At 38.9% G+C, this 16207-nt stretch overlaps 1 protein-coding gene across 1 annotated transcript; it reads right to left on the minus strand.

Moving 5' to 3' along the window:
- Window positions 1–14857: 14857 nt before the first annotated feature.
- Window positions 14858–15595, minus strand: LOC132612836 (uncharacterized). Its single transcript, XM_060326918.1, has one exon. The coding sequence runs from the start codon at window positions 15593–15595 to the stop codon at window positions 14858–14860; it is 738 nt and encodes a 245-aa protein (XP_060182901.1).
- Between the last annotated feature and the right edge of the window lie 612 nt (window positions 15596–16207).

Consider the following 16207-nt stretch of genomic DNA (forward strand, 5'->3'; position numbering starts at 1 on the left):
AAGTGGTATCAGAGCCAATGGTTCAACGAGGTTGTATAAAAGTTCAAGGTGGATCAGTTCAACTTGCAATCAAATCGACGGTAATGAAGATTTTCGTCCCAAAAAAAAAAGATATCTGGAGTACTACATTTGGAGACCATTTTAAATCATATTTTCAACAATCCTGCTGCTGCATATTTTTAAAACAAAAATAATTTTTAACTCATGCTTACTTTAACGCATGAATTCCAATTTTCAACTCATGCTTTCTTTCAATGTATGAGCTCAAATTCAACCCTGCTTACTTCAAACGCTTTGGGCAATTTCAACCTATGTTCACTTTTAACGCATGGGCTCCACTTTCAACCTATGCTTATTTTTAAAGCACAAGGCTCAAATTTTCAACCATACCTATTTGTAACCATGGCAAGCAACAGTGATGAAGATTATGTGAAGATGGAGAATCAAGATTATTTTGCCATAAAATCCAGGCCGAGGGGAGATTTGTTAGGGTTTGTCCTGAATTTCCTATCTTATTTGAATTCTACTATAATTGTGTTTTATTTCAAAAAAGATTTCTTGGTAGAAAATATTTTATTTCGTGGAAAAGGACTCTACCATATTTATCTTCTTCTTGGAGAAGAAGTTTTGGACTTCTATAAATAGATGATCCATTCATCTCATACGATAGCATAATAGCATCTACAATGTAGTCACTAAAGAGTCTCGTTTAGGGAGAGATTATTCTCCCAATAGGTTTTAAGCTTTTTATATTAGTTTTCACAATATGTAGGTCAATTGATCAAATCATATTAAATATTATGTTCCTTTTTAGTATGTTTTTGTATTTCAATCCCAACAGAACCCATACTACAAAAAGGTTTCATGGTGCACATTGTTAAAAGCTTAGTTATTTACCAAGAGGAAGATGGACCAATTTCCACTAAATACAATTTTTTTCCTTTCTCCAGTAGTGAGCACCCATGTTCTAGAAATCACAGATTCGCATTTGGCTGGCTTAAGTATGACATTGGCACGACGAATCTCTTCCACTAGCCCTCTCCTACATATACGCACAATGACTTTTGGAACACCTCCAGAAGTTGAAAACCTCCTCAAGATTCTACATTACTTTGAATAGGAGGAGTCATGTTGATACCCACAATGATATACTTTTTAACTTCTAATGATGACTTAAAATAAAGAATGAAGGATTTTTGAGATATACACAGCAAGTGAAAGTTTGTTTGCACGTCCGGGGGCTTGTATTTTGCTTACAATTTTTTTCTAGGTATGTGTATATATACAAGTTAGTTGTAAGTATAATATCCAGGTTTAATGTTTGAAGCGAATTTGGTGGCCACTAGTGAGAGAGACACGATGGCACATGAAGCTTCACATGGTTTTGTTTACTCTGTCATTATCAAGTATAGAACAACAACATTAGGGCCCCACTTTTATTTTAAGGACACCCTTAAAATAAAATCCACAATAACTAATGCCAAGATGGAAATCTAAAGGTAACCTATCTACATGACAAAGAAGAGAGCAGAACATGGTTTGCTTGCAAATATTCATTTAATGGTTTCAAATTGTTGGCATTGGTGAGAAGTACCAAGTACGAGCTGATATTATAGCTAATAGGCCTGATAGTTAAAAAAAGAAGAAACTTACATCTTTTATATTTAAACTAGATTCGTCCACAAATTTTAGGCCCCATATCAATATGTCCAACAGGCATCAGAACATGGCTTTTTCTTCGGTGGTTAGTGACAAAAACATTAGCTCCAACTCAAGGCCTGTCCACAGCCTTTTATATAAATAATCCTCCATTCATGGTCTTTTTTCATCATCAACCGCACGCATTATCAATTCAGCTATCAAAGGTCTCTAGATTTCATATTTAATTTCTTTATAGGAAATCAATTCCTTGCCTTCATTATGATTGAATGTCATCAATATATACAAAAGACTTACCTAATTCTACGAGATATTCTAGCTGTACATAATATACTAGGAAATATTCTAGCTGTACATAATAATGACTAATATTCTAGCTGTACATAATAATGACAAAATACAACCGTTATCACACCCCCGCAGTCGAAGCGGGAGGTGGACGAACGCTTTGACTGTCCCGAAAGTCATCAAACAGTACGCGCGGAAGCCCTTTTGTAAAAATGTCTGCAATCTGATATCGGGACGGAACATGAAGGACACGAACTTCGCCACGGGCAACTTTTTCGCGAACAAAGTGTATGTCCATTTCAATGTGTTTAGTGCGCTGATGTTGTACCGGGTTACCTGATAAGTATATCGCACTCACATTGTCACAATAAACAAGTGTCGCCTTTTGGATCGGGTAATGTAGCTCAAGGAGTAAATTCCTGATCCAGCAGGATTCGGAGACAACGTTAGCAACTCCCCTGTATTCGGCCTCGGCACTAGAACGAGAGAGTGTAGGCTGACGTTTTGAGGACCAAGAAATCAAGTTGTCACCGAGGAAGACACAATATCCAGAGGTGGAGCGCCTGGTATCCGGGCAGCCACCCCAATCTGCATCTGTATAAGAGACTAAGTTTCTGACAGAAGACTTATATAGATGCAAACCAAAATCGATAGACCCCTGAATGTAGCGCAGAATACGCTTAAGAGCAGCCATATGTTCATTACGAGGGTCATGCATGTGGAGACACACATGTTGGACGGCATAAGAGATATCTGGCCTAGTGAATGTAAGGTACTGCAAAGCCATAGCAAGCTGACGATACTTAGTCAGATCATCAAATGGTGCATCTTTCGAGGCACTTAGCTTTGGCTTTGTGTCAACAGGTGTAGGAGACGGGCTACAGAGTGACATACCTGCCCGTTCCAGGATTTCTTCGGCATATTGCTTCTGTGATAAAAATAAGCCATCTGCATTACGAGTAACAGCAATACCCAGGAAATAGCTTAGTGGGCCAAGGTCTTTCATGGCAAACTCGGCACTTAAGAGTGCCATAATAGACTTACGGAGATCGTCTGAAGAGGCCGTCAGAATGATGTCATCGACATAAAGCAATATATATGCAATATCAGAACCCCTGCGATAAATGAATAATGAGTGATCAGACTTGCTGTGTGAGAAGCCAATGGTGGCGACAAAATCAGCAAACCGCTGGTACCAAGCCCGAGGGGCTTGTTTCAGGCCGTAGAGAGACTTCTTTAAGAAGTAGACATGATCAGGAAAATTGGGGTCCCGAAAACCCAATGGTTGATGCATACACACAGTGTCAGAAAGATTGCCATGAAGAAAAGCATTCTTGACATCGAGCTGGTGGATGGGACAAGAATAAGATAATGCAATACTTAGCACAGTGCGAATGGATGCCGGCTTGACCACTGGACTGAAGGTCTCCTCACAGTCAACACCCTTCTGCTGAAACCTGCCATCACCTACAAGATGGGCTTTATGCCTCTCAAAAGAACCATTAGATTTCTTTTTATGACGGAAAATCCACATTGACCGAATCACATTAACATTAGCAGGCCGAGGAGCTAACTCCCATGTCTTATTTTCAATTAGAGCATTAAATTCATCCATCATGGCATTCTTCCAATTTAAGTCACAGAGAGCACTTACGGGATTTATGGGTAATGGAGAGATGAAGGTGGTGGTCTCGGTGTTAAGGTTGGAGGAATATTTTAAATTGGGTTTGAAAATGCCATTACGGGACCGGGTCGTCATGGGGTGCGGCTGTTGTGGGGAGGGGGCCGTAGGTGGTGATGACGGGCTGGAAGGTAGCGGTGCAGGAGCAGCGGCTGGGCTGTCCTGCGGTGGGGGATGCTGCTGCGGACTGGGAGCAGCCGCGGGTGGAGCCGGGGGTGGAGGTGGGTGGGGATTAAGAGCGTTGGGAGATGTATTTCCAGAATTTCGTTGCATATGATGAATGATGTATAGATTAACATTATGGTTCAAAAATTCATACATGTGAGGGGGTAAGAGTATGAAGTTTTGAGAATGGGAATGTGTGTTCATCAAAAACCACATGACGGGCAACGAAAATTTTCCGGGTTGACATATCATAACACTTATATCCCTTATGATCAGAAGGGTACCCAAGAAAGACACAAGACGTGGACCGTGCTTGTAACTTATGAATGGTGGTGGATGGAAACAAAGGAAAACATAGACACCAAAAAACCCGAAGATGGGAATAGATAGGATCTTTGTGGTATAGGAGTTGAGTGGGGGAAGAGTATCCTAGAACTTTAGTAGGGAGAATGTTCAAAAGGTATGTGGCCATAGAAAGTGCATGATGCCAAAAGGAGGGGGGCATCGAGGCATGGGTGAGCAGGGTCCGAATTACATTATTTATGGATCGGATGTGACATTCGGTTTTTCCATTTTGAGGAGATGTGTGAGGGCAAGAGAGGCGGAATTGCATCTCATGTTTTTGAGCAAAAAGTTGAAGTGGCCCGTTATCAAATTCTTTCCCATTGTCACATTGTAAATTTTTAATAGACCTTTCAAATTGAGTTTTGACAAAAGCATGGAATGAGGTGAAAAGAGAGTAAACTTGAGACTTCTTAGAGATAGGAAAAGTCCACAAAAATTTGCTAAAATCATCAAGAAATAGTACATAGTAACGATGCCCATTAGAGCTAGCTACGGGCGACGTCCAAAGATCACTATGAACTATGTCAAATGGAAAAGCAGGGAATGACATCGATTCATAAAAAGGTAATTTAACTTGTTTCCCCAAAGTACAAGATGAACATAAAAACTGTTTGTTCCTATTACATTCAATAAAATGCTTGCTATGAAGAGAGCGTAAAGGTTGGACTCCCGGATGTCCTAAACGACGATGCCATAAATCAGGAGACAAAGCAGTGAAGACGGAAGGAGATTTTGAAGGTGAGGCCTGGATGACGGTGGAGAGTGGATAGAGATCCCTGCTACTGTTACATCTCATTAGTTTGTTCCCCGTCTGGAAATCCTTCACATAAAAACCAAACGGGTCAAATTCAACAGAAACCCAATTATCAATGGAAAATATTTGGACGGAGATAAGATTTTTAATGAGCTTGGGTGCATGCAATACATTATTTAAGGTGAGAGGGGGGGTGTGGAGGTGAGAGAGTAGTGTTCCCGAAACCATGAATTGGAATTACATGCCCATTACCAACAACAATGCGATGATTACTATTGCTCAAATTAAAATAAGACGGGAGTGTACCTTGGTCCGAGGTCATATGTGATGTTGCGCCGGTATCCATATACTAATTCCCATCCGGTGGAGCGATAGAGAAAGTATGCATTGCCGCCTCAATATCCGTCGGCGAGTAGCTAATATGGAGTTGGGCTGCCGAGGCCGCATAGGCCTGTTGGGGCCTGGGCCCGAGAATTCCGGGCTGCTGCATCGCCGGTCGAGACTGCTGCCGTGGAGCAGTCGGGTAGGGGCAGGGTGGAGCTGCCCATTGTGGCGGCCACTGCCCATATAGAGGGTACTGCAGGAGGACGTGGCGCGGCTGCCACTGACTGGTGCCGCCAGTCGGCCACTGGTTGGTGCCGCGGCCAGCGTTCTGGCCACCCCCACCGCGGCGGTTTTGCCCATTGTTCTTTCCATTATTTTTCTTCTTGTTCTTGTTGTTATTATTCCTGCCATGATTGGAACTTGAAGAAACATTATTCTGAGAGGTGGAGTTAACATGGTCCATGTTACCTTGTTGGGCACCGCCAGTAGAGGCAATAAAAGCCGCATTCCCGCCGGCTTCCTTGGAGAGACGATTTTTGAGCGTACGTTCCGCCAGTTTTATTCGGGATCGAACGCTTTCAAAAGGCGGTAACGGGTCTTGATTTTGGACAAAATCAACAGTGCCAGAGTAGGCCTCTGGAAGACCACCAATGAGTTGCAAGACAAGGCGACTATTTGCCACCGGAGCATCCACATCAGCCAGCCTGTCCGCCAAGGTTTTCACATGGTTGCAATACGCATCCGCACTTGAAATTTTTTCGAGAGAGACAGCAGCAAGTTGTTCGTCGAGATGGGTTGCCCTAGAACCCTTGTTGTCTTCACTACTAAAAAAACGGGAAAAACCGATGACAAAAACCGACGGCCTACGTCGGTTTTTTTAATGAAACCGACGGGAACCGACCCTTTACGGTCCGTCGGTTTACATAGCCTCGCTTTTCAAAAACCGACGGACCACATCGGTTTTTTCCGACGGACAGCGTCGGTTACGTAGTCCGACGGGTTTTATTAAAAAAAATTAAAAAAAAAAAAACCGACGGACAGAGTCGATTTTTTTAATTTTTGATTTTTTATCATATACAAAAATAATATATATTTTATGAAAAAAACAACGCAATGCGTCGGTTTTTTATTTAAATTTTTTTATTTTAATTAAAAAACCGACACAGTGCGTCGATTTTGTATAAAATTTAAGACTCCAGAAAACCGACGGACAGAGTCGGTTTTCTGGAAAATTTGCAAAATTAATTTGGAGCATGCAAATCATGCATTTTCTGCAACCACACCTGCACAGAAACCAGTACCAAAAGCTGCTCAGAAACCAGTACCAAAAGCTGCTCAAAACTAGCATTAAAATGCTCCAAATCAATTCTAAAAGAGCTACAACACATAAAATCACCCTAAGTAATAATAAAACACATCAAACACTATCTAAACACATCAAATACGATCTAAATAAACCTTCAAAGTTCAGAAATATTTAAATGTCCAACCAAAAGTACCATTAACTAGTTTTAACATAAGTCCATTATTAAATCCAAACTACTACAACTGATCATCCGGTGTCCGGGCTACGTAATCACCGTCATCATCATCTTTTGGGTCGGAGGGGGGGGGGGGGGGGGGGGGAGAAGGGGGCACACCAAATTGTCCACATGCAATGTGGCTTTTAACTTGTGCCATTAGCGATTCAATGCTCGCTTTCATGGAGTTACTTTCCTCAACTCTTTTTGCCTCAGTCTCAGCTAATTTCCTATTAAGTTTAGCAATTTGCTGCGCCATAGCTGCGACCTGAACACCATCAACTCCCTCGGCTTGTCAAGAAGACCCTTCACCTCGCAATCCTGACCGAAGGCGACTTAAGTTGTTCCTTGGGCCTAGACCGTACGCTCTACCCTTTTGTACTCCCCCAACTGCTCTACACCAAAAATCTATCTCTAATTCCGGTGGAGGACGGCTCGGATGCTCAGGCTGAGTTTGGCTGTGCTGGTCCACATGTTCCATATATTGCGTCTGTATATTAAAAAATGAAACTTAATAGATAACGAATATATCATACTTAAACTTATATATAATTACTTAAATAATAAAATTATGACTTACATAGGAATTACGAGCCCTGTTCTCAACCCATAAGGTCGGATCCGACTCCTGCTTTTTTTTTTTTTTTTTTTTTTTTTTGTGTGGGTCTTTAGGAATATCTGATCCTGAGTTGGCATCTGTCCCGTAGCTTTTTTCTGCAAAAAAAAAAAAAAAAGTTAAACATAAAATTAATAGCTCAATAATGATATATTGATCGTAGGTAACTTTAAAAGTATAAAATTACTTACCATTGTCCTAGCCACGTGCCCCTGACTTCTTGCACCCGCAGTGTGCAAAGAGCCACCTTTCTGGGATGCACGGGTAGCCTTTGCCTGCTCAGACTTGGCGATAAACTCAGGAGTTCGCCAATATGCCCTAATTTTCTCCCACTGTTCAGCGTTTAGCCATTGGGGCATCGTCATATACCTTCTAGCCCTCGAAAACCAATCAGACAACCTTGCACTCCCCTTCTTCTCAAAGTTTGCAGCAACCCTATCATTGTCCATTGGATCCCATGTACAATACATCTGCAAATCAAATAGCTAATGTTAGATGATTTATATAAAAGTAAATTCAAGTTATGAAATGTATAATAAGATGCATACGTTAAACTCTCTAAACATAGCCTGTCGAGTAAGGATTTCACCCCATGAAGTATAAAAATGATTGCCATAAAGCCTCTGAACAACATCCAACAAGACTTTTGTAGTGTCGTGATCAGGATAGAACCTGCAGTTAAAAAATTTAATGCATATTAGATTAAGATGGAAAAACACTTTAGGACAACTTAATAAAAGACAATCTTACCCAACTCCCTCAGGCACGATGAAAATCTGACCCATAGCATCTCTATCTCCCGGATGTAAACCATGATATATCGGTGCCTGTATAGGATCCGGTGCAGGTGCAGGTGCAGGAGGACGACGATGGGTGTGGGACTGGTTGGATGGCAGTGACTCAGGCTCAGAGCTGCTATCTCTAAGGCGCAAATTAGATACACTTGGAGGTGTACCATTTGGAGAAGGAGAAGGAGACAAAGTGGCCGATGTGCTAGGAGATCTGCCACGTGGTGGGCAATACATAGGTATAGGTATAGAAGTAGGATAGGTAAATGATGCCGGATGAGGTGGTGCCGGCTGAAAGACCTACTGACTAGACTGGCCCTGCATAGAAGAGCAAGGCATAAAAAAAGAAGGCGGAGTATATAGACTGCATATGTGGAGCGAGCGGAATGGACTGACTACTAGTAGCTGTAGGATCTATAGGTCTCTTATCTTTTCTCTTACTAGTACCTCCAGCTCTACCTCTACCTCTACCTTGATCACTACTACCTGATGACATCTGCATACATAAAGTTAATAACTCAATAATGATATATTGATCGTAGGTAAAAATTTAACAAGTACAGAATTGTGTTATTATCAAGTATAGAATAAACTAACATGCAACTAGTTATCCTCCCACTCATCCTCTCTTGTTTCATTTTCATCAGATGATTCTTCCTCATCGCTTGTTTCAAGTCCATCGGTCGATTCTTCCACGCTTCTCCATCCGATGGAGGACACATAACACCAGGTGGGCTTCTATTTTCACTGTGCCATCTCATGTGAGGAGCATAACTCGGCGATGCAAACAACCTCTTTAACCTAGGTATAATAGGTAAATAATGCATCGCCTTAATTGGAACCGTCTTCCCACTAGGTGTCCGCTTATAACGCGCATGTCCACATATTTTACATTCATTTAAATCAGCATCTTGCTTATAGAACAACATACAACCATTTGGACAACAATGAATTCTATCATACGACAATCCTAATTTGGAAACCAATCTCTTTGCTTCATAGTAACTATTAGGTATGTCGAATTCCGGACTAACTAGTTACCCTACAAGCTTAATCATTGAGTCCATAGCAGCTTCAGCAACAGTCCAATCTGATTTGATGTTAATCATTCTAACTGTAACAGACAACTTAGAATGCTGACTCCCTACCCAAAGTGGATGACTAGCCTCTTCTAATTCTTGATAGAAGCGCATTGCTTCTTCATTAGGAGGTTCCTCAAAATTTTGCTCAGGTTCAAACCCATACTGTACGCCAAAAGCATCATTAACCATATCATTAACTCTATCATATTGGACATGACTATATTCCTGCGACACACTACTTTCACCGATAACCATATTGTAAAATATACCATTGACCCCATCAGTCTCTCCATGATCAGTCCAAACATAATATTTCTGCTTAAACCCACGACTATATAAATTAACCCTAAATGCTTCCGGTTTCAAATACTTCATACACCGGCAATGAGAACAAGGACACCTAATTACACCTTCATTTTGAAAAGGGTGAAGTGTCATTGCGTGTGTGATAAACCCATCAACACCTTCAACAAATTCATCATGTACACCCACACGATTACTATTATTTATATTATATATCCACATACGATCCATCTACAAAAATATACCCATAACTTATTGAGGTTATAGAAATATATTATAACTTAAGAATTCTAACTTAAAGTATAACTTAAGAAAACACAATCCCAACTACTTCTAACTTTGAATTCTCAATAACAATTCTAACTTTAATATAATTTTGAAAAGCACAATCCCAACTAATTCTAACTTTGAATTCAATAACAATTCTAACTTTAATAACTTATGGATTCTAACTTTAATTCTAAAAATTGAAAAGTAAATCTAGTCAAATAAAGTCTACATTTTGGTTTTGAGGTTATAGAAATATTATAACTTAATAATTCTAACATAACTTAATAATTCTAACTTTGAAAAACACAATTCCAACCAATTCTAAAAATTGAAAAGTAAATCTAGAGAAATAAAATCTACATTTTAGTATTGAGGTTATAGAAATATTATAACTTAACAATTCTAACTTTGAAAAGCACAATCTCAACTAATTCTAATTTGGAATGATCAATAACAATTCTAATAACTTATGGAATTCTAACAAAAAACACAATCCAACAAAAAAACAAATAGTCAAATAATTAAAGTATACATTTTTGCACATATTCAACATCAATAATATTACAAAGAATGATAACCAAGCTAACACAAATACATTGACAAAGAACATGAAATATAGCACAATCTCAAGCCAAAAAAAAAAAAAAAAGACAACTAAACTAGTCAAATAAAGTTTAGATTTTTTTCACAAATTCAACATTAATAACATTGCAAATGATGTTTAACAAAGCTAAAATGACTAGCATTAGGCCTAAAATCTACAAATAAAACTAAAATTGAAAGAATTTTAAGTGCCCTAATTCAAGAGAAACTAACCTCAATTTATTAACTTCAAAACGGGTCTGGGGTAGGTGGGGACAGGCTGCGCAGGCGGTGGCGCTGGGCGGCGGGGCTGGGCTGAGGGGAGGGGGGCGGCGGGTAGGGTTTGGGGGGAAAGGGGGTTTTGAAGTTGGAAGAGGAGCAAAATGGGCATAAAACCGTCTCTGCTAACATTTTAAAGAAAAACCGACGGACAAAACCGACCCTATCCGTCGGTTTTTTCCGCAAGTTTGACCGGCTTTTGACCCAATTTTTTTTTTATTTTAAAAAAAGAAACCGACCCTGTCCGTCAGTTTCTTTAAAAAAAATGTTTATTATTTCTTTAAAAAACAAAATGAATTGCATATTATTTATAATATTTTTAAAATAAAACCGACGTCGTCCGTCGGTTTTATATTAATTTTTTTTTAATGAAACCGACGTGGGATGTCAGTTTATTTTGGCGGTAATATCTTTTTAAATTCTGCCAAAAAAACCGACGTCGTCCGTCGGTTTTCTAATTAAAATATTTTAAAAAAGTTAGAAATACAAAAAACCGACGCAGTGAGTCGGTTTTCCGTCGGTTTTTTGATGCGTCGGTTTTTTGTCCGTCGATTTTTAGCAGTTTTTTAGTAGTGCTTGAAAGATGGACTCCAACCTCTGCCAGGCTTTCGCCGCGGTGTCATCTTTCACCAATATGGCTTGAAGTAATTCAGGAGAGATCGTACCATATATCCACTGTCACACCCCAATCCCGATAGGGCGTGATGGGCACCCGATCCTTACTTAGAGCCGAGCGAACCCGCTGGATCTCATTATACTCATAGTCCTTAAGTCATGAATTGAAATGAATAGTGAAAGCTGTTAACAAAAACATTCTTTTCGTCTTTATCAAATCAAGAAAAATCTGTAATCATATGAAATTTGTAACATAATGCATAATGATACAGCAGCTTAAATAGCCGCTTACAAGAATGACATACTATATACGTGACTCTGTCTGCAAAGTCTCTAACATAAAGCATTATACCATGACATGGATACTCTGACTCGGCAACACTCCGGAAAGAAATGGAGCTCGCCAATCCCGCTGGAACATCTTTTAGCAATATCCTCTACTCATCTGTATATACCGGCGTGGCATGAAACGCAGCGCCCACAAGAAGGGGCGTCAGTACGAATAATGTACTGAGTATGTAAGGCATGAGTAACAACATAACATAGATATGAAAAGTAACAAGGAATAAGAGAAATAACCTGTACATCTGAATGCCTCGTAAGGCGGATGTCATGCATGCTTAGCCTTTTAAAAAAAAACATTTTTATACATATACATAGTAACATGCCCGACCATTAAGGCGCGGTGTCATATATAATATCATGCCCGACCATCAAGGCTCGATGTTATCATCATTAGCCTGCGTCCAGGCCTCCCGCGTCCGGGGCAATATCATAACATGCCCACTGCAGTGGTGTGCACATCTACGTGCCTGCCCGGCCGACTATAACGCGACGTGGTGTGAGAAAATACATACATACATACATACACATATATATATATATATATATATATATATATATATATATATAAAGCATGCATAAGAGCCCAATCAAAAGCCACAACTGTATCGGAGTGACGTAAGGTCGGTAGCCTCCGATTATATCATGGAATACTCATCGTCGCTTTGTCTCACCTTGAAGGAACAATTATTTTAAGGTGAGACTATCGATGAAGAATAGAATTAAGAGAAAAACATAGAATAGGATCGTAAATCTCATAAGGCATCAATTCATATACTTTGGAAGATTTAGAAATAAAGTCACCATCCATGAATAGATTGAGAAATCAATAAATAGCTCGACATTCTCATATCGTCATTGAAATCGTAAACTTGAAACCTTTAAACATAAGATCGTTCTCATCATAGTCATCATAAATAATATTCTCATTTTTGACATCATCGTTGTCATGGAAAATATATCCATCGTCTTTATCATAAGAGCTCACATAATCACAAACCTTGGTTTGGAAAATACGAATATTTTGAAAAACACTTATGGATTATCAGGAAGGAAATCATGCCTTGGAATCTTAGACTTTTTAACTTTTGATAACAAGGAAAATATGGAAACATTTATGAAATTATAACCTAGGGATCATGCCTTCGAAAGAAAGGGACGAGCCTTAACATACCTGGAAGAAAATTCTCGACTTCTAACTTACTTCCCGTCTTGCACCTCTCTTAAGAATTATTCGTAGCCTCGTAATCTACATATATAACCATTCATAACATCATTAGAATCATCATCATACGCTCGTCTCGAAACTTTAATTAAAATCCTTTTAGATTCTGTCGAAATTCGGGCAGCATCTCCCTTGTTTATATGCCCAGCCCGAATTCTCAATTCAACAACCAACACAACAATAACAATACCAGCATCAATACAATCATTTCGATACCAATATACTTCCTAAAACATCCCACACGATGTTTCCTAAATTTCTTAACTAACCCACTTGTAATACGACTATTTAATAATCTTTATTTCCGTAAAGAAGTTGAAATTAATACTAACAACATTAATAATAACATCCCCAACATCCTACAAGATAAATATATGTATTTTCATCCAAATTTCTCTTCAACCTTCTATCCATAAATCAACAACATCAACACAACAACTATAACTTTATTCTTGCAATTATTCCTTAATCAAACTTGATAAAGGGAGAGATTTGAAGATTCATACCTTATTTTTATGAAAGTAGAAAAATCTTCAACATTTTATTGTTCCCATGCTCCTCTAATTCCAAACGAAATTATATTCTTGACTATGCGTTTCCCGGACTTCGATTTGTACTTCGTAGCTTGAAATTTTGTTCAAAATCTTCACTTTTATGTGAGATTAAGAGCCTTTTTAATGGCTGAATTTTCTGGAACATTGTAGCATTTTTTTGTGATGAAAATGGGGGTTTTTAGCCCTTTTATAGTGGGTGGGCCGACGGTACTGTAGCAGTACTGTAGCAGTCCTGTTTCTGCGTTGACAGCTCAGTTTGTAACGTCTGTAATTCTCTACTCCGATATCCTATCGATGAGCGGTTTGTTTCATTACAAACTATACTCGACGAACTTCATTTTAGGATTTTGAAACGCCTTAAAACTCCAAATATACATGGAGATATACCCCTCCAAAGTTGACTAAAAATCTTTCCAGCATTTCTCAAATTTTCGTCGAACTTATTTTCTTCAATTTGCTCGATATCGAAATATTCCGAAACTCTCCATAGATTATATTTATCACTTATTATACTAATAATGGCCATTGTCTCGTGTTTCAAAATTCTCTTTCCCGATTACGACTTAGGAGATCGTAATTCACCCTTTTTCTTTGTTTTTATGTACTTTCCATGGCTTGTGCCTTTCAAAACATCATGGGACGTCTCCGACACTCCATTACTACGGTGAGGTACATGTCATACTCATGCTCTGAAAACTCGGGGTATAACATCCACTGTAAGATTGCCGCATCAAGACGATCATAGAGTTCAGGATCAGCTGCCCGTAAGGAATCAATTTTGGCCTTAGCCGTTGCCTCTGTAGGGGGGAGAATGTGATGCATCAGGTTATGCACTCGGGCATGCACCTTAAATAACGCCACCCATGAATGATATGGACCATTTTCAATGTCCAATGTGAAAGGAACGAGAGATTTAACATTGGTTATGGAGAGGGCAGAGTGAAACTTTGCTCCTGTGTCAGTCATGGTGGTTGTGAAAACGAAGGGAGGAGGAATAATTTGAGAAAGAAGAAGAACGAAGGGAAGATGGGGGTGCGACCAGCCAGGGTTTGGGTGGCGGCTAGGTTAGGGTTTGGTGGAGAAGGAAAACCTAGTCTGATACCATGTATGAAATCAATTCCTTGCCTTCATTATGATTGAATGCAGTGGCGGACCCAGGATTTTTACTAAGCGGGTTCAATATATGAAAAAAATAGAGTGGACAAAAACATTCAAATGGGAGGTAGAGATATTATTTTGCGGTAGACCCTCGGCACAAGGACAAGCAATTCAAATCAATGCTAAAAAAAAAAAAAACAACGGAAGCGAATAAGTCATGATAGATCAATCTAAAAAGATGTGTGCAGTTCACCAAGTTGTATTGTATTTTCACGTAACAAACTCCATCAAGGACTAAAAAAGTAAAAATGACATACCATTCTAGTAAAGCTTATGAGCAGCAGATTCTTCCTTCCTTGTTTGTCCATCAAATAGGATGCCTCCATTGTAGTTCAAGAAAGTTACCCTTGTTTAATGATGATTCATCTTCACGATGTCCACGAAATGCCAATCCTTGATTCAAGACGAGTCTCACCACCTCAATTGAAGCCTTTAAACGAATTTTGTGCTCAAGCTTAGCTTTATTATCCGGCTTTACAAACGCAACTTGAATTGACTGTTCTTGTCGCATTAGATCTTCACACTTCTTCTTTGCTTGGTTGTGATCACTGTTCAACTCACCAACGTGCGTATCTAATCTTTTCTTTTTGTGCCAACTCTTGAACCCTATACTTGAAAATGCTTCGCCTCCACCTTGATGAATGCTTTCATCTTTAAATAAATAACAACACAAACAATAAGCAGCATCTTCTATCACACTATACTCCAACCAATCATGATATTTTTTATACCATTTACGATTAAAACGACGTTTATATCCGTAAAAATCTGTTTGAGGAAACCTAGGAAGTCGAGGTTGATGAGGACCCCTTTGGATATATGCTCGTCTAATCTCATCACGTTCATCTGGATGATAGTCCAAAATGGGTATTCTTTTATTTGGATCTGCTGGTAGAGAATCCAAATCTACTCCTTGCTTTTGTTTTTTAGCAGAATGATGATTTTCTTCTAACTGGTTCAAGTTTTCTTCCACACGAGGAACATTTTGAGCGGATGAACTTGGTTGTGGAAACTTGGACGATACCGTAGAGAAATATCTCTTCATTGGACTTTGAAACTGGATTACAAAATTAAAATTCTAATTCGAAGTTAGAACAATAATATAACAGAATAGAGAGGGCAGCAACAAAAAGCTAAGACATAGGAAAAATGTTCATTATCATTAACTCTTCTATTCTATTATAGAGTTTTATTATAACTGTAGAAAAAATGGCATCATGCTTGAGAACTATTTTATTATGAAAACCTTGTTTTCATTCTACCTATTCCTTCCATTACATGATTATATTTAGCATCCAAAATCCCAAAATCACAAAATCAATTTTCTTCAATTTTAAGTGGTAGGGTTTTTCTCAAGGGAAGAAATAAAAAACAGCCACAATAATTTTATTTATATGGAAGTACAGAGTAAAGGACAAAGAGGCAAACTTGATCTGATGCTTGGTGTTGTGTTGATGCAAGAGCCGAACTTGATGATCAAATTTGCTTCGGCTGAGACTTGAGAGATGATGAACTTGAGATTTGGGGGTTTCAATTTGCAGTATCCTTTTAGATTGAGATTTGGGTCCTTTTTGTATTTTAATTCTATTATATTATATTAGAAATTGAAAAAAAATAAAAAAATAAAAGGAAAAGGAGTAAGCCGTAAGGGACGATT

The sequence above is a fragment of the Lycium barbarum genome, chromosome 10 (assembly GCF_019175385.1).
Source record: "Lycium barbarum isolate Lr01 chromosome 10, ASM1917538v2, whole genome shotgun sequence".
In the NCBI taxonomy this organism is placed as follows: domain Eukaryota; kingdom Viridiplantae; phylum Streptophyta; class Magnoliopsida; order Solanales; family Solanaceae; genus Lycium; species Lycium barbarum.

What these genes read in the sequence shown, in the direction of transcription:
- LOC132612836 (XM_060326918.1), bottom strand. Translation starts at nt 15,595, where the DNA reads ATGAAGAGATATTTCTCTACGGTATCGTCCAAGTTTCCACAACCAAGT.